The 18,965-nt window shown below is 39.5% G+C and overlaps 1 protein-coding gene across 1 annotated transcript in view; it reads left to right on the top strand.

Moving 5' to 3' along the window:
* The window catches only part of LOC106095144 (uncharacterized), a 418,819-nt gene that overhangs the window by 323,935 nt on the left and 75,919 nt on the right, over positions 1 to 18,965 (top strand). Inside the window, exon 5 of the mRNA XM_059362452.1 lies at positions 7,520 to 7,647. Within this exon, the coding sequence (XP_059218435.1) occupies positions 7,520 to 7,647 (128 nt within the window). The remainder of the gene's footprint in view (positions 1 to 7,519; positions 7,648 to 18,965) is intronic.

Raw genomic sequence — 18,965 nt, 5'->3', positions numbered from 1 at the left:
TTCACCTGGATACCACTTTATACCAAATTTCGTGCAAATCGGTTAAAAATTGGACAACTAGAACCATATTAGTGAAAACCGGGCGATATTTGTATAGCAGCTATATCCAAATCTCAACCGATTTTCAGCTAAATGTATACCTAAACAAGTGAAAGCGTGCTAAGTTAGGCCGAATCTTATATACCTCCACCATGGATTGCATATGTCAAGTTCTTTTCCGATATCTCTTTATAGCCAAACATGGAAAAACGGATAATAATTGCTATGATCAGGGTCGGTTTTTATGGCAGCTATATCAAAACATGGACCAATATAACCCATTTACAAACCCAATCGACCTACACTTATAGGAAGTATTTGTGCAAAATTCCAAGTGCATAGCTTATTCCTTAGAAAGTTAGCGTTCTTTTGATAGACGGACAGACGGGCGGACGGGGCTAAATCGACTTAGAATGTCAAGACGATTATTTGTTTTATTTGTTGGGTCTCAATATTTCGATGTATTATAAACGGATTGACGAAATATGTATGCCCCCCATCCTATGGTGGAGGGTATAAAAAGAGATATGTGCAAAAATTCGTGACGATTGGATAACAAATGGGACCTTACCTTGATTACAAAATACGGACTGGCAGACAGGCGGATTCACGGCAGACGGGCGTGGCTATATCCAACGAGGAAGTAATTCTGAGTAGATCGGAACACTATTAACAGTCCAATAAAGTTTGTAACCGTAATTTATGTTTAATTTACATTAAGCCCCCTTTAAATGTTAACTTTGCGCTCAAATTAAATTTTAAGACGTGCAATCCTTCAATGGTTCCCAAAAAATGCAAACGGAATCAGTAAGCCCTCCCCTGTACGCACTTTTGGTAGTTTGAATGCCTTTTGAGATAACTGCTCGAATTAGGCTTGGACTTGTGCTGTGGGGTGACAAAGATCCTGTGAGTGAGTATTTCATGGAACAGGATTCACGAAGCATGACTTCAGACTGCTGAAAGGAATATTGACTGGTCAATGCGACGCCAGGTCTTTTACATCGCGCTGTGCGAAAGGAGATGCAGACGATGATAACGGTGAGGAGAAATTGTAGATAGTCGAGCACCGTTTGTGTCACTGCCTTGCAATTTCGAGGAGTAGACTCAGGACAATAAACACCTCTATAAATGACTCATTTCCCTTCAGAAACTTCTTCTTTTTTACATTCGAGAGTTCTGTAGAGGCTTGAATTGGCTTAATAGACCATACTATCACCAGTGAGAATTTTTTCCCGGTCCGATCGGTTCCCTATCCTTTTTTGTCTTTGGCTTAATTTTTTGTGTAGTTTCTGTTGTCTCCATCTTCTTTTTTCCTTTATATCAAACACCACCGCCGTGTTACAGGGTATTATAACTTAGTGCACTAGTTTGAAACACCCAGAATAAAGATACGGTTCAACTCAAAATTACTTTCAGATTCGATTTAGCTATGTCCGTCTGCTTGTATGGTCCGTCTGTGTGTCTGTCGGTCCATGTTAATTTGTGTGCAGGTAGCAATTTTCATCCGATCATCTTCAAACGTGCCACAGATATTTGTGTACCCAAAATCATAGGATGGGGGCGTACTAATCTATTCCGGTCGAACACCTCGAAATATTCGTCTGGGAACCCATAAAGTATATATATTCTTGATCGTCTCGACGTTCTGAGTCGATCTAGCCATGTCCGTCCGTCTGTCGAAGTCACGATAGCTTTCGAACGCGTTAAGCTAGCCCTTGAAATTTTGCACATATACATCGTATTGATGTAGGTCATTGAAGGTTGCAAATGGACTATATCGGTTCAGATTAAAATATAGCTCCCTTATAAATAGATCTCCCGATTTGACTAGAGCACTTACAAGGCGTAACTTTTGTCCTTTTCGATTCCTAGAAGCATTAAGTTTTTCTCGTTTGATAGAAAGCATGTAGAATAAAATTAACAGAGAGAAAATCTCCGATCATTGAGCTCGTCTGGAAAGTGAAACAAACAAAGTTGTAAAATTTAATGATCTTCGCCCTAACAACCAAAAAAAAAATTTTGAAAATGAAAAAACTCAGCAGAGCCCGTCCGAAATTCGAACCTGGGCACACGGAGCAACAGCGAGAGCCGTTGCCGTCATCTAGCGTTCGACGCCATTTATACAACTTCCAAACGAGACGCACAGAATCTTGAACGTACCATACGTACGCATGGAAAACACACCATTATACCATTATACAAAAACACACATGCATTGGGAAAAGTACAGCTAACAGGGTTGTCGATGGCGTTTTCTCAATAAATTAGGTAAAACTTACCAACGTACGGCCATTGAAACCTTAACACTAATATGGCCGATACAATTACTCGTAACCAAATTACGAAACGCGTCCCAAAATGGTTGGTGTGTGTTGCAATTTCTGGCTTTCCTTTTCTTTTAAGGGCTCAAGAAGTCAAATTGGGAGATCGGTTTATATGGGAGTTATGCAAGGTTATAAACCGATTAAAAGCGTACATGATCCTAACAGAACACCACGTGAAAAATTTTATCCAAATCGGAAAACAATTATGGCTTCCAGGGGCTCAAGAAGTCAAATCGGGAGATCTGTTTATACGGGAGCTATATAAGGTCATTGACCGATACGGACCGTACTTGGCACAGCTACTGAAAGTCATAACAGAACACCATGTGCAAAATTGCAGCTTCCAGGTGCTGAAGAAGTAAAATCGGCAGATCGGTTTATGTGGGGGCTACATCAGGTTATAGACAGATTTAGACCGTACTTGCCGTACTATGTGCAAAATTAAAAAAAAATAACAAGTAAAAGCGTGCTAAGTTCGGCCGGGCCGAATCTTATATACCCTCCACCATGGATCGCATTTGTCGAGTTCTTTTCCCGGCATCTCTTCTTAGGCAAAAAAGGATATAAGAAAAGAGTTGCTCTGCTATTAAAACGATATCAAGATACGGTCCGGTTCGGACCACAATTAAATTATATGTTGGAGACCTGTGTAAAATTTCAGCCAATTCGTATAAGAATTGCGCCCATTGGGGCTCAAGAAGTAAAATAGAGAGAACGATTTATATGGGATCTGTATCGGGCTATAGACCGATTCAGACCATAATAAACACGTTTGTTGATGGTCATGAGAGGATCCGTCGTACAAAATTTCAGGCATATCGGATAATAATTGCCACCTCTAGGGGTCAAGAAGTCAAGATCCCAGACCGGTTTATATGGCAGCTATATCAGGTTATGAACCGATTTGAACCTTATTTGACACAGTTTTTGAAAGTAAAAATAAAATACGTCATGTAAAATTTCAGCCAAATCGGATAGGAATTGCGCCCTCTAAAAGCTCAAGAAGTCAAATCCCCAGATCTGTTTATATGACAGCTATGTCAGGTTATGGACCGATTTCAACCATACTTGGCACAGTTGTTGGATATCATAACGAAATACTTCGTGCAAAAATTCATTCAAATCGGATAAGAATTGCGCACTCTAGAGGCTCAAGAAGTCAAGACCCAAGATCGGTTTATATGGCAGCTATATCAGGTTATGAACCGATTTAAACCATACTTGGCACAGTTGTTGAATATCATAACAAAACACGTCGTGCGAAATTCCATTCCATTCGGATAAGAATTGCGCCCTCTACAGGCTCAAGAAGTCAAGACCCAAGATCGGTTTATATGGCAGCTATATCAGGTTATGAACCGATTTGAACCATACTTGGCACAGTTGTTGGATATAATAACAAAGCACGTCGTGCAAAATTTCATTCTGATCGGATAAGAATTGCGCACGCTAGAGGCTCAAGAAGTCAAGACCCAAGATCGGTTTATATGGCAGCTATATCAGGTTATGAACCGATTTGAACTATACTTGGCACAGTTGTTGGATATCATAACCAAACACGTCGTGCAAAATTTCATTCCAATCGGATAAGAAATGCGCACTCTAGAGGCTCAAGAAGTCAAGGCCCAAGATCGGTTTATATGGCAGCTATATCAAAACATGGACCGATATGGTCCATTTACAATACCAACCGACCTACACTAATAAGAAGTATTTGTGCAAAATTTGAAGCGGCTAGCTTTACTCCTTCGGAAGTTAGCGTGCTTTCGACAGACAGACGGACGGACGGACGGACGGACGGACGGACGGACGGACGGACGGACGGACGGACGGACGGACGGACGGACGGACGGACGGACGGACGGACGGACGGACGGACGGACGGACGGACGGACGGACAGACGGACGGACATGGCTAGATCGACATAAAATGTCACGACGATCAAGAATATATATACTTTATGGGGTCTCAGACGAATATTTCGAGTAGTTACAATCAGAATGACGAAATTAGTATACCCCCCATCTTATGGTGGAGGGTATAAAAATTAAATCGGTTTATATGGAAGCTCTTCCAGGTTGTTGGAAGTCATAACAGAACACCACGCGCAAAATTTTAGCCAAATCGGAGAAAAATTGCGGCTTCCATGGGCTCAAGAAGTCAAATCGGGAGATCGGTTTATATGGGAGCTATATCTAAATCTGAACCGATATAGCCCATTTGCAATCCCCTACGACCTACATGAATATTTAGTATCTGTGCAAAATTTAATGCGGCTAGCTTTACGCTTTCGACCGCTATCGTGTTTTCGACAGACGGACGGACATGGCTATATTGAATTAGAACGTCGATACGATCAAGAATATATATACTTTATGGGGTTTTACACGTATATTTGGAGGTGTTACAAACGGAATGACTAGATAAGTATACCCCCATACTGTGGTGGGAGGTATAAAAAAACACAAATAAATTTCTTTAGTTCTCAAATGTTATATTTTTGTACCCACAACCATTGTATAGGGGGTATATTCACTTTGTCATTCCGTTTGCAACGCATCGAAATATCCATTTCTGAGCCTAAGAATTATGTATATTCTGAACGTCTTAGGCGATCTTAACGATGTCCGTGTGTCTTTCCTTCCGTGCGTCCATCAGTTGTAATCACGCTGCAGTCTCTAAAACACAGTTGTTGAATAAGTCAAATCAGACAATATTTGGATATAGCTGCCGATCTGGCGGTTTGGGGTCTTAAGCCTGTAAAATCCCATTTTTGTCAGATTTCGCCGAAATTTGAAACCGGAAGTTTTATTAGGGGCCCCGATATTCAAACCTTATATGGCTCATATCGAACCTTATTTACATATAGCTGCCACATAGGCCGATATGCCGGTTAAGAGTCTTAAGCCCGTTACAAGCGCATTTATCATCCGATTTCGATGAACTGAAAAACAGTGATCACTCTTTATTTAGATATAGCTGCCATATAGAGCGATCTGCCGATTAAGTGTCTTGAGCCCATAAAAGTTGCACTTATAACCCGAATTCGCTAAAATTTGAGACAGTGAGCTGTGTAAGGCCACTCGACAACCCATGTCGGTCCAGTTTTGGATGTAGCTGCTAAATAGACCGATCTCTCGATTTAAGTCTTGGTCCTATTTCGCTGAAATTTGACACAATGACTTATGTTAGGCTTTTCGACATTCGTGTCCTATGTGGTATAGATCGGTCAATATTTTGATAAAGCAGCCTAAATGACCAATATTGGACCAAAGTTTAGCAGGGACCTTCTTAGACCACTCAATGTCCGTGGGGGATTTGGTCCAAATTGGACCATATTTGGATATAGCTGCTATGGGTGCATTATAAATTTTCAACGGATTATGACCAAAGATGATTTACATATGTGTCCAAAGTGGTGGGTATCAAAAGCCCGAACTTAATGCCTTTTTACTTCTTTAGAATTGATAGAAGGCCAAAGTTTAGCAGAGGCCATTGTAGCGCAGAGGTTAGCATGTTCACGTATGACCCCGTACGCCTGGGTTCAAATTTCGGAGTGAATATAAGAAAACAATTTCATCGGTGGTTATCCCCTTACAGCTGGCTACATTTGTGAGGTATCCTGTCATGTTAACTACTTCACTAAGTGGTATCGCTATGCGGCACGCCATTCGGGCTCGACATAGAAAGGAGGCCCTCTATCATTGAGCTTAAACTTTAATCGGACATCACTCATTGATATAAGGGAAGTGGAATATTCATGAGAAATTTAGTTAGTATTGATCGAATCACGTTCTTTGCAAACCGAATATGTTGGCTGTATTAAGGCCTACTCACCAGATAAGTAAAAAGGCACATCGAACAAAAGTGGGATTCCCGAATTTCGCAAACCAAATAATGAAGGATTATAATTAAACACGCACATTGACCAACATTGGGATGCCTCGAAATAACAACGAGCGCCGCCATAAATGCACATCGACCGATTTTTTCTTTGATTCTACCGAGACGACGTAAATCGAAGTTATTAGGAAACATTTTTTTGACAACGCAAATCAAAACGACTTTAACCGAGACGACGTAAATCCAGGTATTACTGTAAAAAAGTTGATAAGTATTTCCTAAATGGAATGTTGCAATTTATAATAGAAATCATTAGCAAAAATTTCAGCAATTTAGATAAGAATTCAGTTCTTTGGCAGCTCCAGAGGTCAAATCAAAGGATCGGTTTGAACGCGAGCTATATCTATACATAGATCTACTTTGTTCGTTTACAATCTTAACTGACCTACACTTATAAAGAGTATCAGTTCAAATATTTCATAGCTTCCTTTACTCATTCAAAAGTTAATGCTCCTTCGACGCAACTTTAAAACAGAAACCTAACGAAATATCAATTGTTTAAAATTTTCAGTTATCGTATTGTGCGATGCAACCTGCATTGCAACAAACGTCTCAGGCCTTAAAATAAGTTTACTTGACAGTTCTATAAAGAAAATCTGTCAAACATACCAATTTCAAATCTACATTAAGTTTTCTGAATACCGGTGTTATTGGTGTAGACATTTGTTATCCTACGCTGCATCAAACAAATCAAAAATGAGAACCTCTTCAACAAATGCTAATAAATACAAATAAATCTATCTGTAAACTTCCAAGTATGAACTTTATTTCTAGACAAGAGTTTGATTTCTGAAACTGAACGATAAGTGAAACCCCTATGTGGACGAGTGCTCATAGTCATGAAGGCACACATGAATGAATAGCTGTCGATGGCGTCCATGCTTAAGATATGCCTAGCTTTTATTTTCCAAGCTAACCACACTAAAAATTACATCAGATAGCCATAGACCGCCACATACCGCCACATACTATAACATGGGCCCTTCCGTGCGAGAATTTGGTTTATGTGTGTGTGCCTAACAAAATTTATGTCAGGAATTCATACCAATAAACATAGTTTTTACAACCCTAATAAATTTCCAGCAAAACAACAAATAATGCCCGACACTACTCATACTATCACATCTTGCACGACCACATCACACTCGCATCTATGACTGTCTACTCTACAAAAATATGTTCTATTGTGCATAGCATTGTCGTAAACCTACATATCGCCTATTGTATTGTTTGGTGTTATTTTCTATTGTAGTGCCAACTGCGACCATATTGGGAGGCCCCGATTTGTACGTTGATAAAGGAAGCACAATTAATCTAACATGCGTAATAAAATTTAGCACAGAGCCACCGACACATATTTTCTGGTACCATCAAGATAAGGTAAGTCCAATACAATCTCTAATACACCATCATAATATATATATATATATATCGTATATAAGAGAAATTTTAATAGCACATCCCACAAGCAGAATAAGGCAGATATAAAATTTACTACAACATCACATACCTTACATTTATTCGAGTAGATTTGAATGTAAAAGATGATTGTTTCCTCGCAATGATTAAATTTGGTGCCAATAAAATTTATGGCATTTTTTGCTATGCAAAATCATGAAAGACCACATGAATTATTTTTTAACAGTAAGACAGAGCGATTTGAACGGACAGCTCAGATCAGCGGACAAATGATGAATGAAAACTAGCATAGTATTCTTTTACCCACCATAGGATAGGGGTATACTAATCTAGTCATTCCGTTTGTAACACCTCGAAATTTTCGTCTAAGACCCCATAAAGTATATATATTCTTGATCGTCTCGACATTCTGAATCGATCTAGCCATGTCCGTCCGTTTGTCGAAATCACGTTACAACTGCCAACAACTGATAAAGCACTCATATAAACCGATCTCCCGATTTGACTTATTGAGCCCCTACAAGCCGTAATTACAATTACAACTCTGTACATTAGTGGGTAACGCTTGGAAGGAGACAAGGTAGACCCATTGTTAAATATACCGATCAGCTCAGGAAAAAAATAATGCCCCAAACTTTATATCATTATAATATAAAACTCCCAAAAGTTGAAATGAACAAAAGCTGGAATAAAATAAAAAAATAGACATTATTTCAAAGTGAAATAACGCCGCAAAAAGTGGGCGATTGTCTAATGTTCGGTAAATCTTTCGAAATGTGCTGCTATCTCTATTTTATTATATCCTACACCACTACTGTGGTACATGGTTTTATAACTTAGTGCATTTGTTTGTGACACTCAGAAGGAAGAGAGCTAGAACCATTGATAAGTATGCCGATCGACTCAGAATCAATTTTTTTACTCGATTAAGCTATTAGTGGATCTGTGGGTCTTTGCGTATGAGGCAGAAACAAAACAAAAATCGATCGTGGGGGTTTTCAAAAACGGCCAAATCGAACAAAAATTGCGGCTTCCGGGGGCTCAAGACGTCAAATCGGGAGATCGGGTTGTATGGAATCTATATCAGGTTATAGACAGATTTAGACCGTACTTGGCACAGTTATTGGAAGTCATAACCCAACACTATGTGCAAAATTTAAGATAAATCGAAAAAAAATTGCAGCTTCCAGTAGAGCTGGCAAAATATCGATGGCATTATCGATACTAAATATATTTTATATTTTGTCTGAATATCGATTGACAATTTTCCTATCGATAAGGTTAAATTTTTTGCAAAATTAAACAAAACAAAAAAATAAGCGCTCCGACACTGAATGTATCCTATAAAATACAATGCGCCTATAGAGGGCGCAATTTTCATCCGATTGGGCTAAAATTTTGTACAATGATTTCTCTCATGATATTACAACTAAAGTCCAGTTGAACATTCTATTAATGATCAGGGGATACTTCTCTCATATCAATGAATGCAGCCCGAGTAATATTTAAGCTCAAGTTTTTTATTGCCGAGTCCAAAAGGCGTGCCGCATAGCGACACCAATTGATAGAAAAGTTTTAACATGGGCCGGTGGACAAAAGTGCAAAAATCGAAAATGAAAATTGTTATGAAATTTTTTACTAATCTTACATTTGAGGTCCAACTAATCTATTTTACATTTGAGGTGCAATTAATCGATGTTTTCGTACAAAATGTTCTTTAACAAATGAATGCAACATATCTTTTACCAAAAATTAAAATTTTTGTTTATGTAAGCCGAAACATTCTCTGGAGGTTGAAGATGTAAAATTGGTTTTTAGGGGAGTTATTATGGGTGGAGGCCACCGTAGCGCAGAGGTTAGCATGTCCGCCTATGACGCTGAACGCCTAGATTCGAATCCTGGCGAACCATCAGCAAAAATTTTCAGCGGTAGTTTCCCTCCTAATGCTGGCAACATTTGTGAGGTACTATGCCATGTAAAACTTTTCTCCAAAGAGGTGTCGCACTGCGGCACACCGTTCGGACTCAGCTATAACAAGTAAAAGCGTGCTAAGTTCGGCCGGGCCGAATCTTATATACCCTCCACCATGGATCGCATTTGTCGAGTTCTTTTCCCGGCATCTCTTATTAGGCAAAAAAGGATATAAGAAAAGAGTTGCTCTGCTATTAAGACGATATCAAGATATGGTCTGGTTCGGACCACAATTAAATTATATGTTGGAGACCTGTGTAAAATTTCAGCCAATTCGTATAAGGATTGCGCCCATTGGGGCTCACGAAGTAAAATAGAGAAAACGATTTATATGGGATCTGTATCGGGCTATAGACCGATTCAGACCATAATAAACACGTTTGTTGATGTTCATGAGAGGATCCATCGTACAAAATTTCAGGCATATCGGATAATAATTGCGACCTCTAGGGGTCAAGAAGTCAAGATCCCAGATCGGTTTATATGGTAGCTATATCAGGTTATGAACCGATTTGAACCTTATTTGACACAGTTGTAAGAATGTAGAAATAAAATACGTCATGCAAAATTTTAGCCAAATCGGATAGGAATTGCGCCCTCTAGAAGCTCAAGAAGTCAAATCCCCAGATCTGTTTATATGGCAGCTATATCAGGTTATGAACCGATTTCAACCATACTTGGCACAGTTGTTGGATATCATAACGAAATACTTCGTGCAAAAACTCATTCAAATCCGATAAGAATTGTGCCCTCTAGAGGCTCAAGAAGTCAAGACCCAAGATCGGTTTATATGGCAGCTATATCAGGTTATGGACCGATTTGAACCATACTTGGCACAGTTGTTGGATATAACAACAAAACACGTCGTGCAAAATTTCATTTCAATCGGAGAAGAATTGCGCACGCTAGAGGCTCAAGAAGTCAAGACCCAAGATCGGTTTATATGGCAGCTATATCAGGTTATGGACCGATTTGAACCATACATGGCACAGTTGTTGGATATCATAACAAAACACGTCGTGCAAAATTTCATTCTGATCGGATAAGAATTGCGCACGCTAGAGGCTCAAGAAGTCAAGACCCAAGATCGGTTTATATGGCAGCTATATCAGGTTATGGACCGATTTAAACTATACTTGGCGCAGTTGTTGGATATCATAACAAAACACGTCGTGCAAAGTTTCATTCCAATCGGGGAAGAATTGCGCACTCTACAGGCTCAAGAAGTCAAGACCCAAGATCGGTTTATATGGCAGCTATATCAAAACATGGACCGATATGGCCCATTTACAATACCAACCAACTTACACTAATAAGAAGTATTTGTGCAAAATTTCAAGCGGCTAGCTTTACTCCTTCGGAAGTTAGCGTGCTTTCGACAGACAGACAGACGGACGGACGGACGGACGGACATGGCTAAATCGACATACAATGTCGCGACGATCCAGAATATATATACTTTATGGGGTCTCAGACGAATATTTCGAGTAGTTACAAACAGAATGACGAAATAAGTATACCCCCCATCTTATGGTGGAGGGAATAAAAAGGAGGCCTCTTATCTTTAAGCTTTAACTTGAATCGGACTGCACTCATTGATATGTGAGAAGATTGCCCATGTTCCCTAGTAGAATGTTCATGGGCAAAATTTGCAATTTTTATATCATCTTATACACCGATTTGGACCATATTTAAGGTAGTTGTTGAGATTCTTAACAGATATAATCATGCAAAAATTTCAGACAAATTGGGTAAAAATTGCGACCTCAGAAGGCTCAAGAAGTTAGACCAGATTATATGGGAGCCATATCAGGTTGTAGACCGATTAGAACCATACTCCACTTTTATTATTTTAATACCCACCACCATAGGATCAGAATATGCTAATCGAATCACTCTGTTTGTAACATCTCGAAATATTCTTCTAAGATCCCATAAAGTATATCCCATGTAGTGTTCTGTTATGACTTCTAACAACTGTGCAAGGTACGGTCCAAATCGGTCTATAACCTGGTATAGCTTCCATATATACCGACTTCCCGTTTTGACTTATTGAGCCCTTACAAACTGCAATTATTGCCCCATTTGGCTAAAATTTTGACCTATCTCCATTTGACATCTTGAACCCTTTGAATATTAACCCTTGAACCCGCAATATTATCCGATTTAGTTGAAATTTTGGAAGCGGTGTTCTGTTACGACTTCCAACAACTGTGCCAAATACGGCCCAAGTCCGTCTACAACCTGATATAGCTCCCATATAGACCGGTCTTTCGATCGTCCTTGTTCGGTTCCTAGAGTTTTAATTTCTGTTGGTTTGACAAAAGTTTGGTATGTAAAAGGTGATTTTTTTGAGGTTAGGATTTTCATGCATTAGTATTTGACAGATCACGTGGGATTTCAGACATGGTGTCAAAGAGAAAGATGCTCAGTATGCTTTGACATTTCATCATGAATAGACTTACTAACGAGCAACGCTTGCAAATCATTGAATTTTATTACCAAAATCAGTGTTCGGTTCGAAATGTGTTCAAATTTTGACAAATTTTGTTCAGCGATGAGGCTCATTTCTGGTTGAATGGCTACGTAAATAAGCAAAATTGCCGCATTTGGAGTGAAGAGCAACCAGAAGCCGTTCAAGAACTGCCCATGCATCCCGAAAAATGCACTGTTTGGTGTGGTTTGTACGCTGGTGGAATCATTGGACCGTATTTTTTCAAAGATGCTGTTGGACGCAACGTTACGGTGAATGAACACATTTCGAACCGAACACTGATTTTGGTAATAAAATTCAATGATTTGCAAGCGTTGCTCGTTAGTAAGTCTATTCATGATGAAATGTCAAAGCATACTGAGCATCTTTCTCTTTGACACCATGTCTGAAATCCCACGTGATCTGTCAAATACTAATGCATGAAAATCCTAACCTCAAAAAAATCACCCTTTATTATCTTTGTCCTCTTTCGTGTTCATCGACGTTTCTATCATCTCTTATTTTCATTCCTCTATATGTCAAGAATTCTGACAGCTTTTAAGTCAATGTTGTGTCCCGTCTATTTAATGTGTTGCGATAAAGCTGTCTGTCTGTTGAAATCACGCTACAGTCTTTAAAAATAGAGATATTGAGCTGAAATTTTGCACAGATTCTTTTTTTGCCCATAAGCAGGTTAAGTTCGAAGATAGGCTATATCGGACTATATCTTGATATAGCCCCCATATAGTCCGATCCGGCGATTTAGGGTCTTAGGCCAATAAAAGCCACATTTATTATCCGATTTTGTTGAAATTTAGGACAGTAAGTTGTATTAGTTCCTTCGACATCCTCTGTTAATATGGCTCAGATCGGTTCAGATTTGGATATAGCTGCCATATAGATCGATCCTCCGGTTTAGGGTCTTAGGCCCACAAAAGCCACATTTATTATCCGATTTTGATGAAATTCGGGGCAGTGAATTATGTAAGGCCCATCGACATCCTTCGTTAATTTGGCTCAGATCGGTTCAGATTTGGATATAGCTGCCATATAGATCGATCCTCCGATTTATGGTGTAAGGCCCATAAATGCCACATTCATTATCCGATTTTGCTGAAATTTGGGACAGTGAGATGTGTTAGGCCCTTTGACATATTTCTTCAATTTGGTCCAGATCGGTTCAAATTTGGATATAGCTGCCATATAGACCGATTTCTTGATTTATGGTTTTGGGCCCATAAAATGCTCATTTATTGCCCGATGTCCCCGAAATTTGGAACAGTGAGTTAAGTTAAGCCCCTTGACATACTTCTGCAATATCGCACAGATCGGTCCAGATTTGGATATAGCTGCCATATAGACCGATATCTAGGTTTTAGGTTTTGGGGCCATAAAAGACGCATTTATTGTCCGATGTCGCTGAAATTTGAGACAGTGAGTTTGGTTAGGCTCTTCGACGTCCTTCTTCAATTTTGCCCAGATTTGAATATAGCTGTCGTATATAGTTCAGATCGGTATGAGGTATATGAGTAAAAGGTATGAAATTTTCACCGAATTTTGATGAAAGGTGGTTTACATATATACCCGAGGTGGTGGGTATCCAAAGTTCGGCCCGGCCGAACTTAACGCCTTTTTACTTGTTTTTGTCATTCCGTTTGCAACACATCGAAATATCCATTTTCGACCCTATAAAGTATATATATATATGATCAGCGTAAAAATCTAAGACGATCTAGACATGTCCGTCCGACTGTCCGTCTGTCTGTTGAAATCACGCTACAGTCTTCAAAAATAGAGATATTGAGCTGAAACTTTGCACAGATTTATTTTTTGTCCATAAACAGGTTAAGTTCGAAGATGGGCTATATCGGACTATATCTTGATATAGCCCCCATATAGTCCGATCCGGCGATTTAGGGTCTTAGGCCAATAAAAGCCACATTTATTATCCGATTTTGCTGAAATTTAGGACAGTAAGTTGTATTAGTTCCTTCGACATCCTCCGTCAATATGGCTCAGATCGGTTCAAATTTGGATATAGCTGCCATATAGACCGATCCTCCGATTTAGGGTCTTAGGCCCATAAAAGCCACATTTATTATCCGATTTTGCTGAAATTTGGGACAGTGAGTTGTGTTAGGCCCTTCAACGTCCTTCGTCAATTTCGCCCAGATCGGTCTAGATTTGGATATAGCTGCCATATAGACCGATCTCTCTTTTTTGGGTTTTGGGGCCATAAAAAGCGCATTTATTGTCCGATGTTGCCGAAATTTGGGACAAAGAGTTAAGTTAAGCCCCTCCATATATTTCTGCAATTTGGTCTAGATCGATCAAGATTTGCATATAGCTGCCATATAGACCGATCTTTCGATTTAAAGTCTTGGCCCCATAAAAGGCGAAATTTGACACACCGACTTATGTTATGCTTTTCGGCATCCGTGTCGTATATAGTTCAGATCGGTTTATTTATAGATATAGCTACTAAAAATACCCATATTTTGTTATATACAATTGAACAATGACTTTTACTTATTAGTATAAGGTACGAGTTTTGCTCCGGATTTTGACGAAAGGTGGTTTACATATATATCCGAGTTCGGCCCGGTATCCAAAGTTCGGCCCGGCCGAATTTCAATAATTTTTGGGTTCAATATTTTACATTTTATTTATTTTTATACACTCCACCATAAGATGGGGGGTATACTAATTTCGTCATTCTGTTTGTAACTACACGAAATATTCGTCTGAGACCCCATAAAGTATATATATTCTTGATCGTCGTGACGTTTTATGTCGATCTAGCCATGTCCGTCCGTCTGTTCGTCCGTCCGTCCGTCTGTCTGTCGAAAGCACGCGAACTTCCGAAGGAGTAAAGCTAGCCGCTTGAAATTTTGCACAAATACTTCTTATTAGTGTAGGTCGGTTGGTATTGTAAATGGGCCATATCGGTCCATGTTTTGATATAGCTGCCATATAAACCGATCTTGGGTTTAGACTTCTTGAGCCTCTAGCGTGCGCAATTCTTATCCGATTGGAATGAAATTTTGCACGACGTGTTTTGTTATGATATCCAACAACTGCGCCAAGTATAGTTCAAATCGGTTCATAACCTGATATAGCTGCCATATAAACCGATCTTGGGTCTTGACTTCTTGAGCTTTTAGAGGGCGCAATTCCAATCCGATTTGGCTGAAATTTTGCATGACGTATTTTATTGTTACTTTTAACAACTGTGTCAAATAAGGTTCTAATCGGTTTATAACCTGATATAGCTGCCATATAAACCGATCTGGGATCTTGACTTCTTGACCCCTAGAGGTCGCAATTATTATCCGATATGTCTGAAATTTTGTACAACGAATCCTCTCATGACCATCAACAAACGCGTTTATTATGGTCTGAATTGGTATATAGCCCGATACAGATCCCATATAAATTGTTCTCTCTATTTTACTTCGTGAGCCCCAATGGGCGCAATTCTTATACGAATTGGCTGAAATTTTACACAGGTCTCCAACATATAATTTAATTGTGGTCCGAACCGGACCATATCTTGATATCGTTTTAATAGCAGATCAACTCTTTTCTTATATCCTTTTTTGCCTAAGAAGAGATGCCGGGAAAAGAACTGGACAAATGCTATCCATGGTGGAGGGTATATAAGATTCGGCCCGGCCGAACTTAGCACGCTTTTACTTGTTTCATTTATTATGTGTCGTGATGTCCAGTTTTTTAATGAATTAAGAGAATAATGCAAATGTAAACATATGTAAGTAAAAACTATAAACGTAACACAACAAAACAAAATATTTAAAATGCGTCTCTTGTTAATAGATTTTAAAAAATAAACTCTTGAAAAAGTCGGAAAAAAGCCGACGAAACGTCGAGAAAAGGATGAAAAAAATTGTTTTATTTGCATCTTGAAACATATTAACCGTAACAACCCGCTAAATATATTTTGTATAAATTTTTCGCAGAAGCCATGGTGGTGGGTTCCCAAGATACGGCCCGGCAGAAGTTAGCACGCTTTTGCTTGTTTCTTTACTACACTTAAGTATACCTATGTGCATAATTTCAGAGCTCTATGTTAACTCTAACTATTTTTGTCCAACAAATATACTAAGAGACAACACTGTGCGGTTCTATCGATATATATTCTTAGAAATATTGAATGTTGCGATTATCGATAGTTCGCCAGCTCTAGTTTCCAGAGGCTAAAGATGTCGAATTGGGAGACAGGTTTATATGGGAGCTATATCAGGTCATACCCCGATTTGAACCGTACTTGGCACAGGTACGGGAAGTCGTAACAGAGGACCACATGCAAAATTTGAGCCAAATTAGATAAAATTGCGGTTTTCAGAGGCTCAAGAAGATAAATCGGGAGATCGGTTTATATGTGAGCTATACCCATCCCCAACGACCTACAACAGTAGTATGTATCGATCGCTATTGTGATTCGGCAGACGGACGAACGGATATGGCTGGAATGAATCAGAATGTCGAGGCGATTAAGAATATATTTACTTTATGGGGTCTTAGGGTCGAAGTGTTACAAACAGAATGACTTGATTAGGTTTGGTTAGGTTAGGTTAAAAAGAGGGCGCGGGTATTAATCCATATACCTAAGCCAGCAATCGGCTTGTTGTGCGCTCTAAAAATTAACAAGTAAAAGCGTGCTAAGTTCGGCCGGGCCGAATCTTATATACCCTCCACCATGGATCGCATTTGTAGAGTTCTTTTCCCGGCATCTCTTCTTAGGCAGAAAAGGATATAAGAAAAGAGTTGCTCTGCTATTAAAACGATATCAAGATATGGTCCGGTTCGGACCACAATTAAATTATATGTTGGAAACCTGTGTAAAATTTCAGCCAATTCGTATAAGAATTGCGCCCATTGGGGCTCACGAAGTAAAATAGAGAGAACGATTTATATGGGACCTGTATCGGGCTATAGACCGATTCAGACCATAATAAACACGTTTGTTGATGGTCATGAGAGGATCCATCGTACAAAATTTCAGGCATATCGGATAATAATTGCGACCTCTAGGGGTCAAGAAGTCAAGATCCCAGATCGGTTTATATGGAAGCTATATCAGGTTATGAACCGATTTGAACCTCATTTGACACAATTGTTGAAAGTAAAAATAAAATACGTCATGCAAAATTTCAGCCAAATCGGATAGGAATTGCGCCCTCTAAAAGCTCAAGAAGTCAAATCCCCAGATCTGTTTATATGACAGTTATATCAGGTTATGGACCGATTTCAACCATACTTGGCACAGTTGTTGGATATCATAACGAAATACTTCGGGCAAAAATTCATTCAAATCGGATAAGAATTGTTCCCTCTAGAGGCTCAAGAAGTCAAGACCCAAGATCGGTTTATATGGCAGCTATATCACGTTATGGACCGATTTGAACCATACTTGACACAGTTGTTGGATATAATAACAAAACACGTCGTGCAAAATTTCATTTCAATCGGATAAGAATTGCGCACTCTAGAGGCTCAAGAAGTCAAGACCCAAGATCGGTTTATATGGCAGCTATATCAGGTTATAAGCCGATTTGAACCATACTTGGCACAGTTGTTGGACATAATAACAAAACACGTCGTGCAAAATTTCATTCTGATCGGATAAGAATTGCGCACGCTAGAGGCTCAAGAAATCAAGACCCAAGATCGGTTTATATGGCAGCTATATCAGGTTATAGACCGAGTTGAACTATACTTGGAACAGTTGTTGGATATCATAACAAAACACGTCATGCATAATTTCATTCCAATCGGATAAGAATTGCGCACTCTAGAGGCTCAAGAAGTCAAGACCCAAGATCGGTTTATATGGCAGCTATATCAAAACATGGACCGATATGGCCCATTTATAATACCAACTGACCTACACTAATAAAAAGTATCTGTGCAAAATTTCAAGCGGCTAGCTTTACTCCTTCGGAAGTTAGCGTGCTTTCGACAGACAGACGGACGGACGGACGGACAGACGGCCGGACATGGCTAGATCGACATGAAATGTCACGACGATCAAGAATATATATACTTTATGGGGTCTCAGACGAATATTTCGAGTAGTCACAAACAGAATGACGAAATTAGTATACCCCCCATCTTATGGTGGAGGGTATAAAAATAACCTCGAAAAGAAAATTTTAAGTTAGGAATTCCGTGCTACTTACAAAATCCTTAATTGTTTTCCATACCACTCCCATAAGTTGGTTAATGTCTGGTATTGTGTCCCCAACTAATTACCGGTGTCTTTTAGCCGCGAAAACCGGGCAATGACACAGGAAATACTCCAACGTCTCACCATCTTCCCCACATACCCTACACACGCTATCTCATACTGCACCGATTTTACGTAAGTGAGCACGTAGTCCTATGTGTCACGTTATAATACCAAAAGCTATACAGACCTCCTTTTTACTTCCTTTCAGTAATAGAATCGTCCTCTTACGATCCGGATCACCCCATAGGATTTTTGCCGTCCTACCGACTGTTTCGCTGTTGCACAGTGTTACATGCGCGTTCGTCGCCACACACTTAACTCGGAATGCGTCGACCCGAAAGGCTTCGGGATAAGCAGTTTTATTGACGGCAATCCTCTGTCCTTCACCACTAAATCGTCCAACCATTCATTCCCCCTTACTCCGTTATGGCCCGGAACCCAAACGATGCGGATTTTGCCATCCTCAGAAAAGGCGTTAATCTTCTTACAATACTAAGATGTTCGTGATCTTACCGTCCTGGTCGTTATTGCCCTTATGGCCATTTTACTGTCCGTAAAGATGTTCACACTCAACGTCCTCTCGTT

Source organism: Stomoxys calcitrans, chromosome 1, assembly GCF_963082655.1.
Source record: "Stomoxys calcitrans chromosome 1, idStoCalc2.1, whole genome shotgun sequence".
NCBI classification, from domain to species: domain Eukaryota; kingdom Metazoa; phylum Arthropoda; class Insecta; order Diptera; family Muscidae; genus Stomoxys; species Stomoxys calcitrans.
This window is presented reverse-complemented; position numbering and strand designations above follow the sequence as displayed.